Genomic DNA, 12,136 nt, shown 5'->3' with positions numbered 1-12,136 from the left:
AAGGAAAAAGGAAAGGAAAAAGGAAAGGAAAAAGGAAAGGAAAAAGGAAAGGAAAAAGGAAAGGAAAAAGGAAAGGAAAAAGGAAAGGAAAAAGGAAAAAGGAAAAAGGAAAAAGGAAAAAGGAAAGGAAAGGAAAGGAAAGGAAAAGGAAAAGACCAGAAAAGAGAAAGAAAAGGAGGGAGAGGGCAAGGAGGCAAGAGAAGGCTGTCTGCACAGTTTGTCCTGGAGCTACAAGGACCACTGGGGAAAACAAGCTTGGCTGCACTGCATGCAAAGCTCCTTTGCTGGTAAGCTACACTGTCACTCCCCCATTAGCCCAGAGCCATCTACAGACAGTTACTGAGGGCTGAGCTACAGCTTAGCAGCAGAGCGCCTGCCTGGCAAGTTGCACCCAGGCAAGTTGCACCGATGAGGTGATGAGGTGATCGGCATGCCTGCATAAGAAAGCCTCCATAAACAGGAAGGGGCTGTGAGCTTCCAGATGTTGAAGGCATGGAGGTTCCTGGAGCGTGTACATCCCGAAAGCGCAGCAGAGCGCCATGCTGCTTTTTTTTTTTTTTTTTTTGGTAGCGGGAATCGAACTCAAGACCTCGCAGCAAGCGCTTGTGCCACTGAGCTATATCCCTGGCCCCCCGCCGCTTTTCTTCTAACCTTGCCCTATATAATGCTTCCATCTAACTGTTCCTGTACATCTTTGCAGTATTGTGAGTTTGGTTTCGTTTGGTTTGGTGGAATAGAGGATTGAACCCAGGGCCTTCACACAACTACATCCCTAGCCCTTTTTATTTCCAGACAGGGTCTTGCTAAGTTGCTCAGGCAGCCTTGAACTTGTGATCCTCCTACTTCAGCCTCCTGAATAAAAGGGAGAATTGAATTTTTTTTTCCATCTTCAAAGGTAATCAAAGAAATGTGCACTTGAAGCCAGGCATGGTAGCACATGCCTGTAACCTCAGCACTTGGAGGCTGAGGTAGGAGGGTCACAAGTTTGAGTCCGGCCTGGGCAACTTATCAACTTAACAAGACGTCGTCTCAAAATAAAAAGTAAAAAGAGCTAGGGATGTAACACAGTGGTACTCAGCCCCTGGGTTCAATCCTCAGTAAAGCGCAAGAAACAAAAACAAAAAACAAAGGAATCAAAAATAATAATGACCAAAAAAAAAAAAAAAAGACCATTATTGATATGCTCAAACTGGTGACACAAACTGGCATAATCAGGGCTGGGGATATGGTCAGTGGCACTGTGCCTGCCTGGCAAGCGCAAGATTCTGAGTTCGATTCCGAGTACAAAAGAAAAAAAGAACAAATTGGCACAATCTTCTCAGGAATTTGATTATAGGTCACAAAAATTCATAAAAAATTACCACTGAACCTCACGGGGTTTTTTTTGTTTGTTTGTTTGTTTTTGTTATTTTTCTCTTTTTTTTGAGACAGGGTCTTGCTATGCAGTTCAGGCTGGCCTTGAGCTCACTTTGTAGCCCAGGCTGGCCTCGAACTCACAGCGATCCTCCTGCTTCAGCCTCCCCAGTGCTGGGATTACAGGTATGTGCCACTATGCCCGGCAGGGGTTCATGTTATATCATAATTAAAACTAAAAATATAAGCTCAGTGCAGTGGCACACACCTACAGTGCCAGTTACTCAGGAGGCAGAGGCAGGAGGAAAAGTTGAGGCCAGGAGTTCAAAGCCAGTCAGGGCAACACAGAAATACCTCACCTCAAAATAAATGAATAAATAAAAATAAAATAAAATAAAAACTAAAATAAAATAAAATAGAATAAAGTTGGCTGTGGTGGTACACGCCTATAATCCTAACAGTCTGGGAGGCTGAGGCAGGTGGATCCGAAGTTTGAGCCCATCCTGGGCAACTAAGCAAGATCCTGCCTCAAAATAAAAAATAAAATAAAATAAAGGGCTGGAGATAGAGCTCAGAATAAAAGCCCTGGTCTTAATGATCAGTACAAGAAAGAAAGGAAGGAAGGCAGACAGGGAGGGAAAGGGGAGCGGGTAGACAGAAAGAAAGAAATTCAACAAGAACTACTAGAATAGAAGCTCCATTTCTAACAAAAACCATTCTTCTGGTGGTTTAAAGTTCTAACATCACAGAAAGCACCAGACAAAGATTTGCTAAGGTTTTTTCTGCTGGGTGGATGTGGTGGCACATGCCTATAACCCCAGCACTCGGGAGGTTGAGGCAGGTGGATCACAGTGAGTTTGAGGCCAGTCTGGGCTACATTGCAAGTTCAAGTCCAACCTGGACTACACAGCAAGACCCTGTCTCAAACAGAAAAAAAAAAAAAATCCTAGCACTTGAGAGGCTGAGGCAGGAGGATCTCCGTGAGTTTGAGGCCAGTCTCAGTTACATAGTGAATTCAAAGTCAGCCTGAACTGCATATCAAGACCCTGTCTCAAAAAAACAAAAAAAAGAAAATAAAAAAGTTTCTCTACCCAGTGTGACATGGCCTCAGGTAAACCATTTCTCCTGAGGGCCTCCACAGGGTCCACAGGGAAAGCGCCCATCCTAGCGCTCTCAAGGCACTGAGCAAGCTCAGTAAACTGAGTTTAAAATATAAACTGAATATAAAGATAAGGGTTTTTTTTTTTTTTTTTTTGGTCTTTTTGAGACAGGGTCTCAGTATGCAGTTCAGGCTGGCCTTGAGCTCACTTTATAGCCCAGGCTGGCCTTGAACTTGCAATGATCCTCCTGCCACAGCCTCCTGAGTGTTGTGATTACAAGCGTGCGCCACCATGCCTGGCAAAGATAAGTTTAAAACAACATAAACTGCCCTTTTATCTATTGATTTTTCGTCCCTTTTGGGTCTGTGACTGACTACAATATTCAAAACCTCATAATCCACATATCCATATCTCTGGCTTGTTTGGCATCTTTCTCTACCCAAAGCTGCTATTGCTGTTTTTTTTTTTTTCCTGCTACAACAAAGCATACTTTTGTGGGGTTGTTTGTTTGGATGTTTCTGGGGGAGGACACTAGAGATTGAGCCCAGGCCCTTCACATTAAGGTATAGCCTTTTTTAAATTTTTATTTTGTGACAGTACCTTACTAAGTCACTAAGTTACCCAGGCTGGGCTCAAACTTGTGATCCTCCTACCTTAGTCCCCCAGAGTGTCGGGATTATAGGCATGCACCACTCTAGGTTTCAATCTTATATTTCTAAAACAGAGTTTATGTTTTTAAGACAGGGTCTTGCTCTGTAATTCAGGCTGGCCTTGAACTATGTAGCCCAGGCTGGTCTTAAACTCACCATGACCCTCCTGCCTCAGCCTTCCGAGTGCTGCGATTACACGTGTGCACGACCACACCTGGCTAATTCCTCATAATTTTTGATAACTACAAATAATTAAGAAGATGCAAAATTTATATCTACCAAAAGAACCAGTATCAACAATGTTAGACAATTACTACATTGTGTCTTCTACCACCAACATGGCTGGATTAATGGAGCAATCTAGCAAATGCCTTAAACCCCCAAAAGAAATGAAGGAGAATCATCACTGGAGAGCCGGCCGTGGTGACGCACGCCTGTAATCCCAGCACTCAGGAGGCTGAGGCAGGAGGATCATTGTGAGTTCAAGACCAACCTCAGCTACAAAGTGAGCACAAGGCCAGCCTGAACTGCATAGTGAGATCCTGTCTCAAATAAAAGAATCATCACTGGCTTTCTTTTTGTTTTGTGCCTCCTTTGCTTCCCACCACTCCATCTCACCTGGGGCTATTTTTCTTTCAAAATGAAAAACCTGATTCTACGGGAATTTTGAAAAAGTCCCAATCAAAGCCAACAGGAAAACGGGAGGACGCATGGAAATGAGGGCACGTGCGGAGGGAAGGTGGGTCACACACCTGTCAGAGCACAGAGAAACTGCTCCTCTCCCTGCTCTACTTGGTTCCTTCTGTTGTCCAAAACCTTCTTGACCGTGTCCATCAGGCCAAATGTGTGCGCTACGTTGTTGAGGACAGCCGCATCTACTTAAAACAAAACACACGCCTTGACATTCGAACAGAAATGTCCCCCCAGCTCCCTGCGATGCTGCTTACACACATGAAACACCCAGAAATTACGGGACTCTCCTCATTGCCTCTGTGTGTGTGTGTGTGTGTGTGTGTGTGTGTGTGTGTGCATGCGCATGCACACAAGGAAGCTACAACTCAGCCTTTTTTTTTTTTTGCAACAGGATCTTACTAAGTATTCCTGGCTAGTCTTCAACTCACTACGTAGCCCCGGCTGGCCTCAAACTCAGCAATCCTCCCGGATCAGTTTCCCAGAGTGCTGGGACTACCTGCACTTGCCTCTACGCCCTGCCTTTAAAATAAATAAATAAATACTGTCTCAAAGCCAGGTGTGGTGTTCATGCCTGTTAACCCAGCACTTGGGAGGCTGAGGCAGGAGTATCGCTGCAAATGTGAGGGCAGCCTGGGCTACACAGTGAGTTCAAGGTCAGCCTGAACTACATAGTGAGATCGTGTCTCAAAGAAACCTTAAAAAAAAATCTACTTATAATTTACTCTCTAATCCTGTCCCTTCTCTCGTGGTTTCCATCTCAGTAAATGGCACCATCATCATCACCGTACATCAGGCCCTATTCAGTCCCCAGAACTCCAAAACAGAAAGGAAAATAATAAATACATGTCATCACCACTCAGCTCACGTCAAAAAGTTAAGAATTATCCTGTGTGCCTTTTTCTTTCACCCCACATCCAGCCCATCAACAAGATTTGTCAGTTCCGTATTCAAAATACATCCCCCAGGCGGATTCAGTGCCACCTACCTGAAGTCTTAGCCACATGGGAAGCTGAAGGAGGAGGACTGCAAGTTCTAGGCCAGCCTAGTTAGCTTAGTGAGATCCCATTTCAAAAAAGAACAGAAAGAAAACCACCCCCACTCTGATCATTTTCCAGGTCTACCATTATCTACTCGTATCCATGCTGCATCATTTCTTTTTTGTTTGTTTTTTGAGACAGGCTCTTGCTATGCAGTTCAGGCTGTCCTTGAGCTCACTTTGTAGCCCAGGCTGGTCTCGAACTCACAACAATCCTCCTGCCTCAGCCTCCCGAGTGCTGGGATTACAGGTGTGCACCACCACATCCAGCTACCACATCACTTCTTGCTTGTACTAATCTTTTTAAATTTTCCAGTGGGTCTTTTATTTTCACTCTTGTCCCATAGCTCTCTGCCCAGCAACTAGAGTGATTTTTTTCTTTTTCCTTTCTTTTTTGTTTTTGCACTACAGGGAATTAAGCCTAAAGACTTCACACTGAGTTACATCTCCATCACTTTTTATTTTTTGAGACAGAGTCTTGCTGAATTACCCAGGCAGAGCTATGTGTGGTGGCGCATGCCTATGATGCCAGCACCTGGGAGGCTGGGATGAGCACTGTGAGTTCGAGGCCAGCCTGGGCTACATAGTGAGTTCCAAGCCAGCCTGAACTGCATAGTGAGACCCTATCTCAAAACCAAATCAAACCAAACCAAAAACACAGCTGGGTATGGGGGCACACGCCTATAATCCCAGCACTTGGGAGGCTGAGGCAAGAGAACTGCCACCAGTTCAAGGCAAGCCTGAATTACATAATGAGACCCTGTTTCAAAAACAAAACAAAATAATGCACTTATGAATGTGGAACAGGTGACTTAACTTTTACGAGCCTTGGTTTTCCTCTCTGTACAGTGGAGATAATAATATCCGTATCAGTGTTGTGAGGCTAACAGGACCTGCCTACCTTTACGAGTCCTCAGTAAATGAGCACTGTGCTCAGCATCAGCACACATACCTGTGACCTGGAAGGGAGCCTGGAGGAGCCGCTGCTGAACTCCCCTGAGCAGCTCCTCTATTTCCTTCTGGATGTTGCAGACAACTTCTTCCATCAGCCCTACGTCAGCTATTCCTTTCCAGAACATCAAAGTGTCTTCTAGCACAAGAGGGGTAAGACAGAGGTGAGCGAAGGATGCTAAGGACAGACCGAGGCACAACTCTACAGTGTTAAATCAAAAGTACTTCAATTCAGGAAGATTCCTTGTTGGGCCAGTTCTAGACAAAGGAAAGCAACTTTGGGGACACAAACTGCCTCCCTGAGGTGGTACCTAAGAAGCTGGCCCTCTCACACCTTCAGGGACTCGGGGGACTGCCCAGTTTGTCATGCCCTCAATTTGTTATGGCTCTGGCTATAAAAACAGACATGCTCCTCTGCTAAGGATATTCAGTGAGACCTTAAACAAGCATTAAAGGTTAAATATTATTTGATTAAATTCAAATTTAACTTGAATTATAAAATATTTAGTATTATAAAAGTTAGATAATAAAGACAGTCAGGTAAATGTTAATTAAGATATACTCACCCTTCAGAAAAAAATATTTGGATAGGGCTATAAGCTCCCTGCAGGTAGTGGCTACATACCTAGCTTCTAGCAACACAGCCAACTAAAAAACAGGGCATGGTAAATGTTTATTAGATTAATTTCTTGGTGGGGGTACCAGGAATCGAACGCATGACCTCGTGCTTGCCAGGCAGGCGTTGTGCTGCTCAGCTATACCCCCAGACCCTTAGGTTAATTAGTAAGCAGAAGATGACATGAACCTCTTCTGCTCTCCTTTAAGAAGGTCACTGATTATCAGACTCTATGCCACTTGCTACCTACTTTTCCTTCTAACATCTTGAAGCCTGGTTTGTGCCAAAAAAAGAGAAATGTGCCAAAGTCAGGGGCATTTTGATAGGAGAAAAGGCACGGACCACAGAGTTACATAGCTGAATTCAGTTCCGACACGCAATGGTGGGGTGTCCAGGAGGCAGCTGGTGAGCCTTTCTGAATCCCTGTTTCTTCCCGGGTAAAATGTGACTGAGCACGGTGGTTACATGGATTAAAATAAAATGTTTGGCCAGGCATGGTGGTGCACGCCTGTAATCCCAGCACTCACGAGGCTGAGGCAGGAGGATCATTGTGAGTTCGAGACCAGCCTGGGCTACAAAGTGCGCTCAAGGCCAGCCTGAACTGCATAGCGAGACCCTGTCTCAAACAGACAAAAAAAAAAAAAAAGAAAAAGAAAAAAAAAGGTTTGTAGCTATAATTAGTATCCATATGCATGAGAAAAGCCAGCAAAAGCAATTAACAGCTCTTCTTTCTCTGTGATCATAAGGATGATGAGGGGCAGAAAAAGTCTGCCAGAGAGCTGAGCTGCAGGGGAAGGTACCTGAAATTTCCTCCGAGTCTTTCTTCACACCCTCCTCGGTGGCCATGGTGACGGCAGCAGTGAGCGCTGAGTTCCACTCCAGCCCCGCCTCCTCCATGCTCTCTTCGGAGATGGCGATCTGTGTGATGCCACCTAAGGGGAGTCCGTTGGATGCAGAGCCAGTGAGTTGGATGCCAGAGTCATCACCGTCCTCTATCTCACACCCCCATGGAGGCCTTGTAATTCTAACACACTCACCTCTTGCCTACGGCCCCTATTTTAAAAACTATAATCATAGGGAAGAGGGGTGAATATTAGATTTTCTAAAAAAAAAAAACCCAAACTGAAAAACCTGCCTTTGAAAAGAAAACGCTTTCTTCTTACTTTGACTAGAAAGGTAAACATAGCCAGGTGTGGTGGCACAGCCCTGTAATCCCAGCACTCAGGAGGCTGAGGCAGGAGGATTGTTGTGAGTGCGAGACCAGCAGGGCTACAAAGTGAGCTCAAGGCCAGCCTGAACTGCATAGTGAGACCCTATCTCAAAAGAGACCAAAAAAAAAAAAGAAAAGGAAAGAAAGGTAAATGTAACAGGGCAATCTGCTTCCTGAGCAGATGCTTTTGAAAGAGCGCAAAGGTAGGCATGGTTGCAGGGCTGCCCACCCTGGCCTCCTGAGGAAGAGGACAGGAACTAATGCAGGTGGACGGTGCTTTGCCAGAAGCCCTGCTCTATATACATTCAATACTAAAAACCTAAAATATGCCAGGCATGGTGGCACACCCCTGTAATCTCAGGAAGATTTCATGAGTTTGAGACCAGCTTGGCCTAAAAGTGAACTCAAGCCAGTGTGAACTACAAAGAGAGACACTGTCTCAAAAAGACAAAACAAAACAAAAAAACCTCTAAAATATATGAAGCCGGGCGTGGTGGCCCGGGAGCACTCAGGAGGCTGAGGCAGGAGAATTGTTGTGAGTTCGAGCCCAGCCTGGGCCACAAAGTGAGCTCAACACTAACCTGAACTGCATAGTGACACCTTGTCTCAAAAAGCCAAAAACAAAAAAATAAATAAATAAATAAAATAAAATATATGAAGCTGCTATGCCTTATTTATCAGCCACTAAAGAGAAAGTGAGAAACAGAGACGGAAAGAGTTAGGTAAGAGATCCATGAATAACAGGTTCACAGAGAAAAAACAAAAACCTCTGCTATTGTCTATGAAGATTTAAAACAAAAAGAATTGGGAAAAATCAAATTGATCCAGACAGCATACAGATAATGCAGACTCTAAGCACTTGAAGATATCAATCATCTAATGAAGAAATAATATTAATTATTATTAATAATTAATAATCAAGTAAAGCAGTTTTAGCCAAAGAAAAATGAAGTGAATTATTTCAAAGCATTTTTCACTTTTCAAGTGAAAGAATCAAGTATCCAAACTGCTAGAAATTTTAAATTTCCTGAACGAAAGTGTTATTCAGAAAACGTTAGAGCTGGCCAAAATGAAAGTTTTGTGTGTGCAAGAGGGAATAACTGGGGAGTGATCCAAGGGCTTTCACACCGAGCTACATTCCCAGCCCGTTTTTATTTTGAGAAAGGCTCTCACTAAGGCACTAAGTAGAAGGTCATTTTTTAAGCACAGTAATTCCCTAACCTCGTAGATCCTTGAGCATTCATGTGACTCTCCTCTGGATATATTTTAAGTTTTATAACTATTTGATACACCTTTTTTGGTTGGAGACAATCTCTCACTATGTAATTCAGACTGGTATGGAACACTCAATCTTCCTGCCTCAAGCTCCAGAGTGCTGGGACTGCAGGCGTGTACCATCAGGGCTTGCTATTTGAGATGCACTTTATCCAGCTGTGGTATGGCTTCAGCTGGACGGACTGAATCTTTTAGTATAATCTCTCACACAGTTACATCCTTCCTTCATGATGGTGAGGAGGAGCCCTTGACTCCAGCTCAACAAGCCTGAAATTAAGTGGGTGCCCATCCTGCTTATCTGTGAGGAAGCCTCAGTTGGGCAATCTGGACCCACACAGGCAGAGCTCCCTGATCCTGACAGCAGCATCTCCATCGTCCAGCCCCGGCAACGGTACACGGGCTCTCATACACCACACTCCAGCAGATAAAACCAGTTGTCAGTCTAATCCACCTTCCCATCTTGAGCACAATGGAGCCAAGGATTTTTAGTAACATTTTTTCTTTTTGGGTACCAGGAATCGAACTCAGGACCTGGAGCTTGCCAGGCAGGCACTTGCGCTGCTGACCTATATCCCTGGCCCCTAGAGCAAAAGATTTCTAAAACAGTCTAATTTCAACCTTAATATGCGAAGTGGCGTCCAAGTGGGATCACTGTGTATGCATTATAAATATGGAACATCTTTTTAATGCTTATCATGTGTTGTCTTTTTTTTTTTTTGGTATTGGGAATCAAACCCAGGACCTTACACTTTCCAGGCAGGCGCTTATGCCACTGAGCTATATCCCCAGCCCCATGTGTTGTCAAAAACATCCTAAGCACCACAAAACAAAAGGAAACAAAACAAATCAAAACAACCTCGCAAAATACAAGGAAGAAGATCCGTCCAACAAGAATTACTTATGAAGAAGGTGGGGGGAATCTGTTTCCAAAGCACAGACTCCTACCCAAAATTACCATACCTTCCAAAGCACATCAAAGCTCATGAGAAGTGAAATTAAGAAACACCAGAGAGAAAGGAGGGGAAAGTGCTGCTCAGAAGCACAGCGGGTTTTCAGGTGGTTTCCTACCCCCTACCATCGGCCGAAGTGGGTGTCTGCACCACACTTGTCTGCTGTCCCGGCACTGGCGCCCTTGCGCTGCTGATCAGAAGATCAAATTTGGTGCTTCTGCAGGTATTGGAGCACACTTTGTCATGTTGGTAAAAATCAATCTGTCCGGAGTCCATCATTTTCCTGTAAAATGAGACAAGAAGTACCAATCAGCCTGTACTTCCTTGAGTGAAAACTGGGACCACATCACAGAGATTGCTCGAGAGATTGGTGAGATCTATTCTATAATTTTTTTTTGTCTTTTTGAGACAAGGTCTCACTATGCAGCTCAGGCTGGCCTTGAGCTCACTTTGTAGTCCAGGTTGGTCTCGAACTCACAACAATCCTCCTGCCTCAGCCTCCAGCGTGCTGGGAATACAGGCGTGGTGAGATCTAATGGTATTAGAAGTCAGTAGGTTGCAGCACTTCTGATTGGGACCATCAATTTTTCATTGGCCCTGCCCACATTTATCAGAGCCTCCCTTTTCTTCTGTGTTTACTTGTTGTGAGTACTCTCTTCCACTTGTTGGGTTTGTTTTGTTTTGTTTTTGGTACTAGGAATCAAACTCAGGACCCTGCACTTGCCAGGGAGGCGCTGTGCCACTGAGCTGTATCCCCGGCAACTTGCTGTTATCCCTAGGCTTCAGGTAGACACTAAGAATGTCACAGGATTCTGGATGTGGTGGCCCGCGCCCTGTGATCCCAGCACTCAGGAGGCTAAGGCAGGAGTTCAAATTCACAACCAGCCTGGCCTACATGGCAAGTTCAAGGCCAGCCTGAATCACATAGCAAGACCCTGCCTCAAATAAACAAAATAATAATAACAGTAATAATAACAATAGTTATAGCATGTCACTGAAACCAAACCTGAAAGAGAAAATATGAGCTCATATCTCAGCATAACTGAGAAATTTCCTCAATGGAAATTAGAATTTTGTGATGAGATTCTGATGCATTAGTTCCTAAATCAGCAAGATCTGTTGCCACACTTAAGAATGCAATGCTGTGATAAACTGTGATACCCCTCCACTCCGCAGTACTGGGTATTGAATCCAGGGCCAGGCAAGTGCTCCCATCCCAAACTACATCTCCAGCCCCTTTTGGTTTTTATCTATCTATTTATTTATTTATTTAGTTAGGTAGGTAGGTAGGTAGTTATTTGTGTTTTTGAGACAGGGTCTCGCTATGTAGTTAAGGCTGGCCTTGAGCTCACTTTGTAGCCCAGGCTGGCCTCGAACTCGCAACAATCCTCCTGCCTCAGCCTTCCCAGTGCTGGAATCACAGGTGTGCGCCACCACGCCTGGCTTGGTTTTTATTTTAAAACAAGGTTTCACCAAGTTCCTAAGTCTCGGTCTCCTAAGCAGCTAGAATTATAGGCACAAATCACAGTAGAATTCTTTCATTTAAAAAAGAAGAGCAGGAAATGGTGGCACACACCCATTATGTCAGTACATGGGAGGCTGAGGCAGTAGGATGGTGAGTTCAAAGCCAGCCTAGACTACATAGTGAGCTCAAGGCCACCTGAACAGTTTAAGGTCCTGTCTCAAAAAACAAAAAAAAGGGCCGGGCATATAGCTCAGTGGCACAAATGCCTGCCTGGCAAGCACAAGGTCCTGAGTTCAATTCCTTATACAAAAAAAAAAAAAAAGAGAAAAGAAAAATTAGGAGTTAGGGGTACAGCTTGGTAGTAGAACACTTGGCTACCATATTCAAGGTCCTGGGTTTGATTCCTATAACCACAAAAAATAAAAAGAAATAAAAATTATATAAAATAAATAAACTGATAACTATTCTCCTAGAAGTAGGGAATAATGTTGATTATACTAAACCTTCTCTAGAAAATATCCTTATACCTATATCCACAAAGCATTGTTATCATAGGCCATGAGCACAAAGATATAGTATTCCGACCCCCAGTACCGGGAATCAAACTCACGACCTTGCACTTGCCAGGCAGGCGCTGTGCGGCTGAGCTAAATCCCCAGCCCCAAAGACATAGTATTTTAATTACAGTAAACTGTTACAATGTCGGCTGGCTTTCACCAAAGACTTATTTTGCTGTTGTTGGTTTGTTTTTTTTTTTTTTTTGGTTTTTCTCCGGTACCGGGAACCGAACTCACGACCTTGCGCTTGCCAGGCAGGCGCTTTTGCCGCTGAGCTAAA

General features: G+C 44.2%; 1 protein-coding gene across 5 annotated transcripts in view; it reads right to left on the bottom strand.

Annotated features, from left to right (window-relative positions):
* The window catches only part of Gmeb1 (glucocorticoid modulatory element binding protein 1), a 34,716-nt gene that overhangs the window by 3,731 nt on the left and 18,849 nt on the right, over positions 1 to 12,136 (bottom strand). For 3 of the 5 annotated variants that reach the window (XM_013519493.1, XM_013519494.1, XM_013519495.1), the window contains exons 6-9: positions 9,960 to 10,117; positions 7,200 to 7,331; positions 5,785 to 5,922; positions 3,856 to 3,981 (exon numbers count right to left, since the gene is read on the bottom strand). In XM_013519493.1, the coding sequence (XP_013374947.1) occupies positions 3,856 to 3,981; positions 5,785 to 5,922; positions 7,200 to 7,331; positions 9,960 to 10,117 (554 nt within the window). The remainder of the gene's footprint in view (positions 1 to 3,855; positions 3,982 to 5,784; positions 5,923 to 7,199; positions 7,332 to 9,959; positions 10,118 to 12,136) is intronic. The other 2 variants (XM_005394967.2, XM_005394966.2) reach the window with 2 other exon arrangements.

The sequence above is a fragment of the Chinchilla lanigera genome, unplaced genomic scaffold (genome assembly GCF_000276665.1).
Source record: "Chinchilla lanigera isolate Chin_1 unplaced genomic scaffold, ChiLan1.0 scaffold00051, whole genome shotgun sequence".
Lineage (NCBI taxonomy): Eukaryota > Metazoa > Chordata > Mammalia > Rodentia > Chinchillidae > Chinchilla > Chinchilla lanigera.
Note: the sequence above shows the minus strand (reverse complement) of the source record. Positions and strands in the feature narration are given on the sequence as shown.